Source organism: Tachypleus tridentatus, chromosome 1, assembly GCF_004210375.1.
Source record: "Tachypleus tridentatus isolate NWPU-2018 chromosome 1, ASM421037v1, whole genome shotgun sequence".
In the NCBI taxonomy this organism is placed as follows: domain Eukaryota; kingdom Metazoa; phylum Arthropoda; class Merostomata; order Xiphosura; family Limulidae; genus Tachypleus; species Tachypleus tridentatus.
The window spans coordinates 110,576,083-110,592,405 of NC_134825.1; the positions used below are offsets into that span (position 1 = coordinate 110,576,083).

The window sequence follows — 16,323 nt, forward strand, 5'->3', positions numbered from 1 at the left end:
TAGTATGGAGTAAAATTTGAATGACTTGCTAAAATGTCCGATATAAAGAAACTATTGTTTAAAATTGTTTGTTTCAGGAAATGAAATCAATTGCACTGAGACAGGAATGGAAAACATCACCGTTAATTTTTCTATAAACGTGAAGAAAATTTCGTCCTATATCTCCAGAACGTAATTTTATTAACGGCATATTGAGGTAACAAATGATTTTACTTACGTGTATAGCAATGGCTCATAATAAACAGTTTGCGTTAAAGACACGGCCCGGCATGGCCAAGCGTTTTAAGGCATGCGACTCGTAATCTGAGGGTCGTGGGTTCGCATCCCCATCTCGCCAAACATGCTCGCACTTTCAGCCGTGGGGGCGTTATAATGTCCGGTCAATCCCACTATTCGTTGGTAAAAGAGAAGCCCAAGAGTTGGCGGTGGGTGTTGATGACTAGCTGCCTTCCCTCTGGTCTTACACTGCTAAATTAGGGACGGCTAGCATAGATAGCCCTCGAGTAGCTTTGTGCGAAATTCAAAAATACAAACAAAGCGTTAAAGAAATCTAAATTTTAAAAGCGACACCACCGTTAGCAACTGGGGTTGCCGAACTTGTAAATTAATAAATCCTTATAAAGTCTGATGTGCCCCATCGTTTGTAGTTTAAAGTATATTTTTTCTTATTTTAATATACAAACACAAGAAAGACTTAATTGAGTAATCATAATAAACTTTTTCTGAAAATACGAAATTATTTTCAAAACTATTAAAATATAAAATGAAATTAGATCAATGTTGTATTCAAATACGATTTAATGACATGACCAAACTAGAAATAAGTTTAATATGCTATTTTTATCGATATAACAAGCCAAAACACCACGGAGGGAAATTTCTCACTGTCTGATAAAAAATGAAAGTATAAATTCGAATAATCTGATTACTTATTTAAATGACAAACGTTATAAAATATTCATAACTTATTGACATGTAAGTGGAGTACCCCAAAATATAAATAAAATAAAAATAGTACATTATGTGTACCAAAACTTGTACCATTATAAATCATGCACTCGATTCATAGGTTTGTGTTTTTATTATTTAAATACTAAAATAACTGATATTCGCACCTCACAAATATTTAAAAAGTTGAAATAAACATCCAAACTTACATACGTTATTACAAAAATTATATTTCGATTATCACTCAACGTTTCTTTTGTTAATGTTGGACTTATTTAAATTTCATTTGTTGGTCAATAAGCCGTATTGACACGCCTAGGATTAAACATAATCCTTCACGTACCGCTTCGTCTTGTACTTAAATTTCAAGTATTAGACACACACGGAAGTGTACTGAGATGTGTTAATATGGTAATTTTCACTATTATCTGGTCGATATAAGTTAGTTGTACTAACAAGCATCCTGTAGATAAATTAACAGTGACATTAAAAGTAATAATTCCATAATTTATTCTAAAGGCGGCTATTATGGGTATTAACACTTTATTTTAATTAAATTTTTAATACCGAAACCAGTCTTCAGAATATATCTTGATTTCCAGTGGGTTTGTCGTCAACATGTAGTGCGAAATTTTGTAAACATTGATAATCATAGACACGATAATGTCTTTTTAATAGACGTTAATAATGTATAGAAGTAATATAAAATCATAAAAATTATGTAATTTAAAACAAAAACTAGTTAACTTTATGTACATATAAGTTTAGAAGTGTTTATTTTTTAAAACAAGTTTTTAGAAAATTTAGTTCACATGCAGTTGTGGCCGAGTGGTTAAGGCGATGGACTCGAAATCCATTGGGGTTTCCCCGCACAGGTTCGAATCCTGTCGACTGCGAACATCATGTGTTTATTTTGTTACGATGTAATTACTTTTTGTTTCTTTTCTGTTCACGTCATTACATAAAATACAATATAGTTACTTAGAATATGATAAATGTTTATTTATTGACGTAACTGTTACGTTTTTTACTTTGTTATTGATAATACAATAAATAATGTATTTAAACTTTAAACTGCATTCACTTTCGAACTCTACCGTCTCTAGTTAATAGAAAGGTGAAGCCTAAAGAAGACACTGCACTTCAGTGCATAAAACACTTAATATCATGAAACACGTAGCAATACGACTACTTGTGCCACCTATAGGGTATAGTTTAAAAACGTGCTACATTAAAGATTTGATAAAACTCTTTTGATTTTCAGAACTAAGTTTAAATAAATGTATTTGACCAACGGTCGTGACAAGAAGTTAAATAGCACTGGAGAGATTACAGAATTCACTAGAATATTAGAATAATACTACAGTTTGCAAACATTTATTACTGGTATTTCTGTTACCATTAGACGAGAGTTCTAACCATTAAGCCTTAATTAACCTAATTTAATCATCATAAGTATATAGCGTTGTTTTGAATAAATTTAGGTTCTCTTAGTTTGCAGTTTTGTTTGTTTAAGTATACTAATTATACGTACAATATAATTAAAATTTGGATTAATTGTATACTACAATTTTAAGATGGAGAATTACCGTTCATGTGTTAATATTTATCTGATGAATTAGGTTTAGCATTTCGTTTTTGAGTTTAACTAATTATAAGTAATTACATTGGTTTCCAAGCTTTATATGTGAATATGTTCGCGTTTTAACATACATTTATGATAGTTATGTTTTAAAGTTATTGTGAAGCCTGCAAAACAGTGTGTAACTTGATATTTATTAATGTAATGTTAAACGACAGTAAAACATTTTTAATATCATAATCTAATACTTAAAGATAAAAATGGGCTTGTTGGTATATTGGAGCTGTGCCATCTTCTGCACAATACTTTAAAAAAACAAACCCAATCTTATTAAATATGTATCAAGTGTTCCTTTAGATCTGAAAGCAACCCATTTCAATGGTCAACCAACCTGTTACAAGTACAAAACTGACCCATATTTCACTTCCCTAGTCCTACCATTAAATATGGCGGTATGATGCATCAACATTGTCTAGCTATTTTAAATACCTCAAGCAGACTCTTGCGAAGTCATCTATTTATAAGAGAAAATTTTGGAAATCTTAACCTATCCTTATAACCAGATATCAGCCTAGTAGCCCTTGTCTAAATCTTTTTCAACAATTGAATTGCCCTGTTTATGCAAATATACCCCTATAAGTACTTGAAATGAACCCTAACTATTGGACTATCCAAATTATCGTCAAGCACTTTTGTAAGTAGTAGCTTCCTCATCAACATTGAAGACCTTAATATCATTTACGTGATATAAATCAAAACCAGATCAAGTTACCTGACCCAGGGGACTTATCATTCTTTGATCTTCCAAGATTTTCTTAACAAGCTCAGAATTAATTTGACCATTTTGTTCAGTCACAATTCCATCTAACATTTCTATAAGATGAATAATATCCATCTTGAATCTTCATTAATTAAAGGGAAGAATGAATTTAATAAACCAGCCATCCAATAATAATCAGGAATGAATTTTCCTGAATCATCTCTTTAAATTCTCCTCACATCCAAGTAATTTGTTTACTCTTAATGCATTTAAAGAAATCCTTACTGTTTATGTTTACATTTTCAAGTTTTTTCTTTTTTCATATAAACTTTTAAACTTCACAATTCCCTATTGGCTTTAAATTAATGGTAAAGAAATGTTCATAATGTTCTTTGTGGCTTTAAAAACAAAATTCAATGTAGAAATGAATGTAATGAAAAAAATCTGAAAGCATGAGGTATGAAGGAATTCAAACCCAATAGTAATAAAATATCAGGAGTTCTATTATATTTGCATTAAGTTATTTTTATTTAAAACAAGAGGATGTTACTATCAAACTATCTCGTTTGTTTGTAATCAACCATAAAAGGGGCTATCTGTGTTGTGTTCACTAGTGGTGTCAAAACGCAGTTTTTAGCATTGTAAATCCAAAGGCATATCACAGTCCCACTGTGGCCAGAGCTGTTTGATTGGATGTACTTGAAATTTAAAATGTCATTGGTGATCATTTCTCACTGCTATAGACAAAATGTTGTGGAGAAATAAACCCATTACACCACACGTAACTGTTTCAAAATTAATTTTTATTCATTTTCTGTTTCACCATCTTTCTCTATCCGTTTCCCATCAGAGCAGTGAGTTTAGACTTACAACGTTCTTGTTCACTTTTAACCTCTATCTCTGCGAGCCAACTGGTGTTTCTCAAACACGTATTCTATGGTGTACATGTCTACCTCGAGCGTTTGAAGATTAAATTTTTACACGTGTCCCTCATTTTGTCAGCATTCCAATTAATTCAGCTGTTTATTTGCAATAATTCTTGTCTCATATTTTATATGTAGGTATAAAACTAAAATATAATTATTCCTATGCAGTATAGCATCAAATTGTGTGATAATCATGTGCACCCAGACATGCCCCAGTTTCTACCCTATGAACCATTTCTTCATTACAAATTAACAACGTGCCAGTGGATTCCCCACATAAACCTTCCCAAATGTATTTTAAAACTTCTGTAATTCATTGTTTAACATTTTGTAACCTATATCACTGAAATTAAAACATCTAATTATAAGCCAAAACCTAATGCCAGCTAATTATTAATATCATGTGATCTGTACTTATTTGATTGATTAGGTTCAGTGTTACATTGTTTTCTAAGCTTTACATACAAATATCTGTGTAGAAAGATTTATTAATGTGTGTTTATTTTTTATATACCTTCATGGTATTACTTAGATTTAAAAGACAAAATCTCCATATACTAGAAGAGCACACTTCCTACTCACAGCAAAACTACAAATCAACCCATTATTGTTTTTACATTCTTACTTGTGACAGTTAGGATGAATTGTTTTATTAGTTGGGTACCTTTCTGTTTATGATGTGGTCCATAAACCCAATAATAGCTGAATGACAAAAAATGACACACCAAACTGACAGCAACCTTTTTATTGTGTACCCAAGTACTTTCACACAAAATGTGAACACCAGCCCAATAACCATACTTTGTTAAACTTTCAATATTAACTGTAATAGAACCATTAACACAACAGAATGAAGGCACTTAGAAACAAAATCACCTGTAAATACTTAAAAAGTTTGTATTGAACTACAGAAAGAAAAACCTGATGAAATGTTTGGCTGAGGTCTAAAAATTGTTATGAAACAAACAGTAATCCTGGGTAAAACACATATATACATTATGTTCTTTATCAGGACTTCATGTTATACAACTAAATTTTCAATATCTATCAATACCAAATATGATTTTTCCTTCAAAACTATTATAGAACCTACAAAATGTATTACAAATTAATAAAAAAACAACATAAAAACTTGATTCAATATATGAAAGTAGCAAGATACCGTATACAAAAAATCGTCTCTATGAGTGCTGCTTTATTTCATGGAAACTATACTAGAATAGCAAGATAAAGTCCTACACCAGGACTCAAAACTCACCAGTGAAAAAAAATTGTTCCAACTTGAAAAGTAGAGGTTCTGGTGCTTTCACTTTTTTATGAAAATTATTTTGCCGAGAAGCAAACACATTTCAACATCACTAGTTACATTCTATACTTCGAGAAATACATTCAAAGTCAACAAAATAATACTAAAGATTAGTATCAAACAAAAATTATATTTTTCAACAAAATTCCCATGGAATGTTAAGTGTAGTGGAACTCTGTTCCTGCACATGTGACAAGGTAATTCATTTCATAACTTTATCACAAAATTATTAACAGATAAAGCATAACACATTAAGAATATTAAACGTTTTTTCACATCAAACTATCTTCTTGCTGACCACGTAAATGATATGTGAAAAAAATATTGTAGAGAAAATAGTAATTGAAAACTGAGTTTGACAGAGAAACAATGAATTTGAAGAATTCGTCATTATGAACAGTATTACAGCCAGAAAACTAACTTGGAAACTGGAACAAGTAACATTAAAAGACCACACTACGAAAACAAAGTCTGAAGCTGAGAAGTTAGCTCCACTAACACCTGATTGGTTGTAACTTTTTCTGTACTATTGGACGGAAAATTCAGAATAATAGCAACAAAGAATACAAGAACCACGTTCTTTTACTTAACTCATGTGGCAACTCTTCATGTACTGTTATTATATCACGTTAACACAGACCTATTGTTCCATTTAAAAAGACCTTAAAATAATCCTGAAGTTGTAATATAGTAAACACAAAAGTGAACTTTACACAGATAAACATCAACACAAACTGCTGTCTGATGTGAATGTTTACACACTTGTTGATTTGTAGTTTTGCACTTGGCATATCGGGTTTGGATGAAAAGGTATTTTCTCAAAGCCCATTAGTTTAAATTATATAAAAAAAACATTATTATAGCTGTCTTTTATTATGAGAAAAAGATGAAAATTTAAGCAAAAAGGTGTCTATCCTACTTGAAAGCTTTATATAAGGAAGTCATTTGGACAACCCTACCACAATGTAAAATTTACAAGTTACCAAATGATCATGATCAAACTGTAGCATATTGTATCTCATACAATTCAGAAGTAAAGTTTCACAAAAGTGAAGATACTTACCATGAACAGCACAACTAATATTAAAAATACAACCCTTCAAATATGATTCTACAAACAGCAACACTAACATTACTATACTTATGAATACAAAATGACCACTATTTGCATTCAATAACAGTCAGAAGTTTGAACACTGGGTCCAGTAACATGAAAACTACTAGTTGTAGCTACAACTATAAATGTTAGAGAAAAGGTACTTAACAGATAGATTGGAATGTATCATTACACCTTTCTTTGTTCTTATGTGAATGTGCTTCAGGTGTTAAACAATAACAGTAATACACCACAACTCAGAAATTAGTGACTTTGTTTCATGATGAACCATAATTATGACTTCTGAAAATATCTTTGGACATTCCAAGGTGAATTAAAACTTCCCATTTTAATATAACCTTTTAAAAAGTAAATAAATTGTTTCACCTTTGTGATTCCAGTAAGAATTTGGATCAGAAAACAACAAATAATGGAAGATAATTATCTGTAAGAGAATAGAAACCCCAAACAAGACAATCTATATGACATTCAGTTCAACCTCCATAAGAGAATTAGATATAACAAGGTTTCTTGTCATATGCCATTCATTCTTTAATTATGTATTGATCTCTCGTACTTTTTTGTAATTTCATCTATGTGCCTTGTTTTACTTGCCACTATTCATGACCTAATACAACTTATAATGTATATATATAATAATAAAAATGGAATGTTCATATTTTTGCATCTCGATACAATAAGAAACAAGACAATAGACACAACTAAACCCTAATCAATAAGAAACAAGACAATAGACAAAACTAGCCCTAATCAATAAGAAACAAGACAAAAGACACAACTAACCCTAATGTTATTTCTCGAGAAATAAAGCAAAGTGGCAAATAACAAAAATAAGTAAATCCCACATGTGCACAGTCTGACAAATAAACATTTCTACATGTTTAACATACAAAAATTAAACCTTTAATTCACATATCTTGTACTAACAACCTGTTCCAGTTCTTCTACACATAAATGACAACTAGTTCAATTGAAATGTAGTGTGAACCATGATTAAATTTACAGTTTTCACCGTCATTAAAAAACTTATACAAAAACCTGAAAATGGTGACCACCTCAACTTCCAAACAAATCTAATAGAGATTATATAAACCATGTAAGCACTGTAACAGATGTTTGTTTCCAATGTAGCAGGACACAAACTTTCATTTCACTAGATTTAAAAAAGTACTCTACATGTGCACTAAATATTAAGCATGTCCAGTTTTCTTCTAGTAAAAAGAGCTTGTCACCCATCATACATTAACACTTCCAGAACAACAGTATGGATACATTAAAGGTTTTAAACCACTTACAATGTGCACTAAATGGCAGTCATGCCATCTGTGGTAGATTTTTGTTTTCATATACATCATTATTAATTTTTTGGTTTGGAATGTTTATTTCATATTTCTGACAAAATCAACACAACTTTCAAGTTCTGTAATTTCGTCATCTAACTAATACTTCTTACCACAGACAATAACCTTACACTGACTCCGTACAGTCCGTAGTTTATATTTTCATTACGTACATAAAATGTAGCTTTCTGGTCTTTATTTGAATTTGAAAACCATTATTTTAAATATTTTCTAGCTGTTTCAAAACACTAATGTAATTTACTTATTATAAAACATGTAGCTAGGTTCTTTGTTTCAACTCCATTACTATTATTATAATCCATAACAGCATTTTTCTTCTTCCAAGTCCGTTTCTGCATCTCAGGTGTCCCTACAACCTGTAACGTCTGGGCTACATTCAGCCAGAACTATTTCTTAATTATAAGAACTGCATTCTGACCCAAAACAAACATTATTGTAAGACAAATTGCACTTGGTTTGGTTTTTTTTCTCTCTCATAGCCCACAATTACAAAACAACATAATGCTTTCCCTTCTGACTTTTCATTGACAATGAATAAACTTCAGGATAAAAGAAATTAATTTTAAAAATAAATGAATGTTTGATTTTATAAACACATACAAAAAAATATAAATAAAAAAAACTCGTGTTTACTGAAGAAAATTCTAGAAAGAGTAAACATTTCAGAAAAACTGCCCAGCTTAACAGAGGGACTGGGTGGTAAGTTTAGGAATTTTACATATTTAGGAAAAGGTTTAATGTCAGTTCGGTAAAAGATAATCTAACAAATTTAAATGTGTCAATTTTACTAGGAGACCAGATCCACAAATTAAACTTATAAACAGTTGCTGTGTTTCACTTTTACTTCAATAAATTCCCTTTCTTAAAACACAAACATTTAAAAAAAATCACATCAGTTCCTTTTAAAGTTAGAATTACTTATCAAACATACAAATTGTAGTAAGACATTTGAAAGTAAAACTCTTAAATGAATTCTGAATACGACACTTTCATAAAATTCAAGATACTGTAAATAAATTGTTACTTTATAAAATTGGAACCATTCTGAATTAGTTTTTATTTATCAAAAGTAAAAAAAAAACACATTTCAAAGTAAAAACTCGTAAATTAATGTTTAAAATCAACCTTTTCTTTTAATAAAAATTAAGGTGTAGGATCTTGTGAATAACTTATAAGATCAGACATTGTAACTGATTTTCATAATATACTGTGAAACCACTCCGTTGGATAAGACTGTAAGAAGCTGGTTTACAAAACATTCACAATATCTTACTGATGAAGAATAAAAGCTGACTCGTGTATAAACTTATGTTACAAGGTGACAACGCCGTTGTCGCTACTTTTAATGTCCTCATCTTCCTCGGTATACGACACTGCCGTGTGATCTCTGATTTCATCTTCGTCGTATCTGTCATCGTCACTCGCCAGTGACGTATTTGACTGTTGAGAACCGTGGGAGAGTTGTGAAGACCGACCTATGGACCCCCGTCGAGGATAAGACACACAACTCTGGTTTGCTGGCCTGATGGTGATGATTAAGTTAGATGAATTAGCCACCATCATGTCTGTCACTTGATCTAGAGTTTTGCCGGCTACTTCGATGCCATTTACTTCTAGTACCTCATCATTAACTGCAAGCAAGCCAGTGCTTTCTGCAAGACCTCCAGGAACGAGTCGCGAGATGAAGATCCCAGGGACTTTCTCAAGACCCTGGGGCGTGACCCGCACACTCGTGCCATCTCTGATGTAAAATCCCAGTGGTTTGTCAGACCCATATTTTACCAATCTTACTCGACGACACGTCTCTGGAACAATGTCTACATCAATGATGGAGGACACCTGACGGAAGTCTTCTGGTAGGCTGATTGAAATTTGTGGTTTGGATTTTGGAGTAGACGGAAGAAGATACTGGCTCAGGAAGTTCCATTTTTTGCTGGCATTTCCATAACCATTTAGTTGTTCCCAACTCTCTCCTTCGAAAATAATAAAAGTGTGCAATGAATGTTACAAAAACGAACACTTCAAATTATTTGTTTAATGTGATACTTAAACTACTTTTGTAACAGAATACAAATAACCAGTGACTAATTACCACTGGACAAATATATTCAACCATTTTTAGTAAAAGCTCCAACAATTCATGATGTCAGAGAACTTTCTTAAAATAAATATATAGTACACAGCTGATATGGAAAGAGGAAGAATTTCAAATTTTTAACACTTATATCATTTGTCTGTATTTATATATTCATTTTAATATTGTGTGACATTAAGCAAAATTAGTTACATTGTTCTGAAAATACACAAATATTAAGTAGATAACCTGTGCTCTTTATTACACGTGTTAGCCTCACAAGCTCTTACTAAAGACACTATGTTATGTCAAAAAACCAAAGAAACACGACCTGGAATTTGTTATTGTCAAAACAAAATGTGTCTCAGAAATGACTATCATAACATAACAACTTTAAGAAAAGTACTATGGGTACTATAAACAAGAGAAATGAAACTTTGGAATGTTTACATGTCAAATTTGTACTAACTTAAAACTTAATATATCAGTTGATGGATCAGTCTACTGAAAACCAAAATTCAAAAAATTGATAGTTTTTACATATAGTAAAACAAGCATGCTTGAAAACTGAGATTTACAACACAATTTCACTTGAATGTCTGTAACAAAAACTTTCATCAACAATTCCTCTGATAACATATAATTTGAAAGACTGCAGTTTGTTTATATGAATATTTAAAGAATTATCTGATAGAATAAAATGTCCAAACAATTCAAAGGTTTTTTCGAACCATAAAGAAGTCATTAAACAGTTATATGAAACTTTAACAAATGTAATCATATAGAACACATCATTATTGTTCTTCTACATTAAGTGCTAATGATAAAAGTTAAACTTCATTAATATACTTAACATTAATATACTTTACAATCAATGTCCTTTACTTATCTCAAAGGTTTTATCAGACATTAACAAAAAAAACAACCATACTTGTAGAGTCCTGGATGTAATCCTGCAAGTTTGTTGTACAAAGAAAAGAAAAAACCACAAAAACACATAAGACAATAATAGCAACCAATATTTTAAACACAACCTTTCATTAAAAACTTAACACAAACACGAAATATATTTCTTACATGTACAAACATGGTTTTGTCGTCTTACTTTTATATTGATTAAAGAGAGTTGAATTTTATCTTTATAGTTTAAATGTTTCCCTATGTTTTAAACTCTTATGGACAACCAAAATCCTTGTTAAAATATAAAACTTGCTGGTTGTTAGAAGTATATAGACATACAACATGCAAGTTATAGGTATGAGGTATACAGATTGGTAATAGTTATACACAGGGTGGTTAAAACAAATTTGAAAGGTTTTATAATTTTAATAACGTGAACAATTTATTAAAAAAAAATCATACACACTTCAAAATTTATATCACAGTATGTATATATATTTATTAATATCACTAGCTGTTTTCAAAGAGCACCACCAAGGGACTGCTGTCATAGACAAAGGTGTCTACCATTTAAGTTTCTAAAAGTATTCCAAGTGTTCAATTTCCACAATGAAAAACACACAACAGATTGTAATAATTATAGATTCCAATATTTAAATAACAACTGAGAGTTCTACATTTTCTCTAATACTTCTACTGTTTCATAACATAGTTTCTGTCGTTTTTTTTTCAGGTTGATAAATAAACAAATTTTAAAGTTGATTTCCAGGATTACCTTTTCTCTGTATTATAATTCTGAGCAATGGTTTGGCAGCTGACACTGCCCGAGCAAAGTTTTCATCATTATTGATTGGCAGCAGGTCACCGTGAATTGGGTCAGTGTAGCAGAGCGTAAATGGTAGGTCATACAACCTGTGCAAATGTTCAATTTGTTTGTAAAACTCTTCATAAGCTGTCAGCTTGCTGCGATCCAGAGAAAACCTTCGAAACTCTGCCTCAAACTATTGAATGAATTAATAAAAATTTCAATATGTATACATAACTACATTTCTGTTGTATAACTTAAAAAATCAGTAGTCAATATTACTTGATTACAAGTAGGTTACTAATCATGCACGAGTGTTTATATACTGGTAAAAAAAACTATGTACTATTATAATGAGTGCCAATGAAAGAGAATCTTATTCCAAAGAAATTAGTGTAACCATTATAAATCAAAAATATAAGTTTGTAATCTCCACATGGTTTTTGACATATGAGAAGCTCAATCTAATGTCACAGTTCTAGTATGACTGACAGGGTCCATTTAAAACTTATTATGATCTATTTATGCACCAATTACTTTTAGATCCATCACTTTCTTAGTTACAGAGCTCTAAATACATACAAGAAATATTATATACATCAATAATACGATAAATCCACTAACAATTGCTAAGATTTACTGTGCTATTTAAACATTGTGTTTGGTCAGTTCTGAACAGTGACTGCTGCTACAGAAACATACTAAATTATCCAGAATTATTCATAATGTGTAAATATCTCAATTACTAACAATGTAGAAAAGTTCATGTATTTCTGATGTAAGCCAAGCAATGTTACAAGTTTCAACAGTTCACATTCAAAACTCCTTCTCTTCAATCACAACAACAGTTATATTTAAATAAATGCAAACAACAAGTTCTACTAAACTTCATGGAAGGTTTCACTGCAGGTTAATTTGAGACTTAAACACAAAAATTCATATTACATAATATGGGCAAAATATATTACCTTTGTAGAAATATACTTTTATATAATTACAGTTATTTTACCTTTCTAATGAAAACCAACTTTTGAATTATTTGTAATACAACAGGGAATCCTCAATAACCACAGCACTTGAAATTCCTTTAGGTACAATTAGAGTAAATTAACATAAGAGACTTTGGGCACGGTAAAGTATATCAAATGAAATGGTTTGACCTCTTAAGTACAAACTGTAATGCAATCTCAATGTGGTCAGGAGATAATAGATAAAAGTTTGTACTTGAAAAACTCACAATTTTATGTCATAGTTAAAAAACTATGACTCAGTTAAAGTTAAGAATTAATATTTATGATCAGCTTATGCAATGAATTACCAACAGCAACAATGAAGGTATTAGAACTTAAATAATATTTAACAGTTGAAACATTAATTTACTGAAATAGAGGATGATTTCAAGTTTTTATATATTTCTCAAGGATGGGCATTCCAGGATAACCTTAAAGGATGAAACAGGTCTACGTTGTCCAATCTCTCATGTAAGATGTAGACAGTGCAGTCTTTACTTTAGCATTGGAGCAAACCTCAAGCTATAATGAATTACCTGAAATCTACCAACTGTAAGATTTTTTTTTACTCTTGGTGTTTGCACACAGCATAACTAATGAAATATTACAAATTTAAAAGAATCAATTAATGTCCGAGTTGTTAATAAATTGTTCTACTAACAATCTGTAATCCAGCCAATGAAGCTAACTTTTACTTAAAATAAGTACTTACAATAAAGTTGTGGTGTTTAAATATTGATCATTGTCATGGTTTATTTCTTCTATGATCACTTGATTCTAATCATTAATTAACTTTATCATCATCACTATACATCAATTAATTTATATCCCTCATTTCATCTGATAATCAGAAGCCATTTTCAGAGACTTGGGCAGCCTACCATCTTTCATAGGAAGACCAAAGATGAATGCTAGCCTATGCATACAGTCCACAGGGTCTCCTGACTTAACACGTAATAAGCATTTAGTAATACAAAAACCAATTAGCAACAAGGCTTAGGCCACTAAACAATTTAATTTTTAGTTTTCATTCGTGGGCATTACTATTAGTAACGCCTGATGTTATTATGGCTTGTGCCAATACCGTAAGTGTACAAGTTGTAATGTAATTGATCTATACAATAAGATCAATAACAGTAATGCCGAAATTTTTTTACGAAATAAGTTTAATTATTTCTTCAGATATGTTATGTTTAAACTTAATAATATATTATAGAATAACTTGACTTATTGCACTGAAAATAATAATTCATTTCATTTTTTAAACAAAACCTAATCCTCCAGCGACTAACAAGAGAAAGTGAATAGTAAGACAGTGTCAGACTCGAGGACTAATTCATAGTCGTAAATTGTGTTTAAAAAGTTAATATTTGAATAGAGATTAGCCTAAACTGGCAAATTTAATTTAATGTGTACAATTTATATATTTTATTTTGCTAGCTTAGTGTTAGCGGTTACTATTAGTACTGAATTACTAACACTTGCAATTAGAAATTACAACTATGGTTACCGAGTTACAGCTAAGGGTGGGTGAGTCACTCTAGCCAATCAATGAAACCAACCTACCTTACTTTTAATTTCCACCAAATTTCTATTTGAGTCATAATTAGCTCTTTGAGATATTTTCGAACTTCTTGACATTTTCAATCATTCACAGTCTACAATGTTGCCAGCTTTCGTATGAAAGTTAAAAAATAATATAACCACCCTCCCTAAGAAACGCCATCATAAGCCTTGTATTACAATGTATCTTAGTGCTACGTAAAAACAACCTATCGACAAAAGTTTGAACTGCAAATTGAGGGTCGGTTGAAAAATTATGTATATATTATATAAAATGTATTAATTATTTATCATAATATTATACATGTATACACACACATACATATATAATTACCATACTCAAATGTTTGATATTTATGTCTTATTATTAAATAATGTAACCAATTTATTTCCAGTTAATTCAACAAATATTTCGAAGCAATTTATTAAAAACAACAACAAAAAGCAAGCAGCGTGTTGGCTCCGGTTTGAACGGTCTGGTGTTCAGAAATTTTAAAAGTGGTTCTTTACAAATTAGGTAGAACCAGAACTATCTATTAAAATGCAATAAAGCAAAAAAATTATATCAGTAGTAAAACATTTAAGGCCAAAAAGTTTTATAAAGTGAACATTTTGTTAATCTCTTAAAAGCTCCAACCTCACTTCGAAACATGTTTATACAATCTTTGGTGGCGTCACCAATGTTGCTGCAACGTTCACTCTTAAGAGAGTTCATGTTTTATTTATGTTTGATTGTTTTTGCGCGATAGGCTGCACGCGTTATATCCACCATGGGAAATTTAACTGTGGCTTTTAGCTTTGTAAATTCGTAATCTCGCCGCTAACCATCTAGGGGGCAATTGTGTATCCATTGTTTTCGTAATATAAAGCCAAACAGCGGTCTGTCTGCACTTTGACCGTCGCAATCCAGGATTCTTAGTGTTGTAAATCTCTGTACTTACCAACTTAGAACTTCTGCTAGTCTAGCTTTAAACAAAAAGTTAAGTAATTTCTCGAAACGTTTTGTAGAAGTTATAATAAATGGTTTAATAAATTTGATTCCAAATATTTTTATATTAGAAAGTTGTTGATACAACAAAGTCAACAAAAGCGAAATAGACGCATTATTATGGTGATGAATTACATTCTACCATACCTTTCCAGAATGTTGGGAACACTTTACATTCTATCAGTAGAAAGCTCTAAATGATGCGATGTTAGTTATGCTAGTTATCACCATTAGATTCCATCTAGGAACATAGGGCCGCAATCGCTTGCGGATTCTTCAACAGGTATTTAAGTGAGTAGGTTGTTAGCTCACTGCACCGAGCCGTCCCTAATTTAGCAGTGTAAGACTAGAGGGAAGGCAGCTAGTCATCACCACCCACCGCCAACTCTTGGGCTACTCTTTTACCAACGAATAGTGGGATTGACCGTGACATTATAACGCCCCCACAGCTGGGAGGGCGAGCATGTTTGGCGCGACGCGGGCGCGAACCCGCGACCCTCGGACTACGAGTCGCACGCCTTATGCGCTTGGCCATGCCAGGCCTGATGCGATGTATCGACTCCTCCATTTCTTCTTGATAACATTTCTACAGTAGTTTTGTACAAAGCTACACGAGAACTATCTGTGCTAACCGCTCCTAATTTAGCAGTGTACGACTAGAGGGAAAGTAGCTAGTCATCACCACCCACCACCAACTCTTGGGCTGCTATTTTGCCAACGAATAGTGGGATTAATGGTTACATTATAACACCCCCACGGCTGAAAGGGCGAGCATGTTTGGTGCGACTTGGATTTGAACCCGCAAGCTTCATATTACGAGCCGAGCGCCCTAACCATCTGGCCATGCCGGGCCTCTTCAGGTAGGAAGCACGTCTTTGTGCAACATTATTTAACATGCACCTTTACAACAGTTTGTTTTTTTTTACATTATCCGTAGAGATTTTGTTTATTTTAGACCAAAGACTTGTATGAGCCGATCTTTG

General features: G+C 31.7%; 1 protein-coding gene and 1 non-coding gene across 3 annotated transcripts; one reads left to right on the plus strand and one right to left on the minus strand.

Moving 5' to 3' along the window:
- Window positions 1-1,762: 1,762 nt before the first annotated feature.
- Window positions 1,763-1,844, plus strand: TRNAS-CGA (transfer RNA serine (anticodon CGA)). Its single transcript has one exon. It is a non-coding gene; the product is annotated as a tRNA-Ser (tRNA).
- Window positions 1,845-4,945: 3,101 nt separating this feature from the next.
- On the minus strand, window positions 4,946-14,551 carry LOC143258223 (partitioning defective 6 homolog beta-like). Of its 2 annotated transcripts, none has more exons than XM_076517215.1 (3): window positions 14,356-14,551; window positions 11,750-11,975; window positions 4,946-9,973 (listed from the first exon to the last, which is right to left on the minus strand). In XM_076517215.1, exons 1-3 carry the CDS (start codon window positions 14,428-14,430, stop codon window positions 9,312-9,314), a joined length of 963 nt encoding a protein of 320 aa, XP_076373330.1. In that variant the 5' UTR covers window positions 14,431-14,551; the 3' UTR covers window positions 4,946-9,311. The 2 variants fall into 2 exon arrangements, with proteins under 2 accessions (XP_076373330.1, XP_076373335.1); XM_076517220.1 differs by having other exon boundaries at window positions 14,361-14,540.
- Between the last annotated feature and the right edge of the window lie 1,772 nt (window positions 14,552-16,323).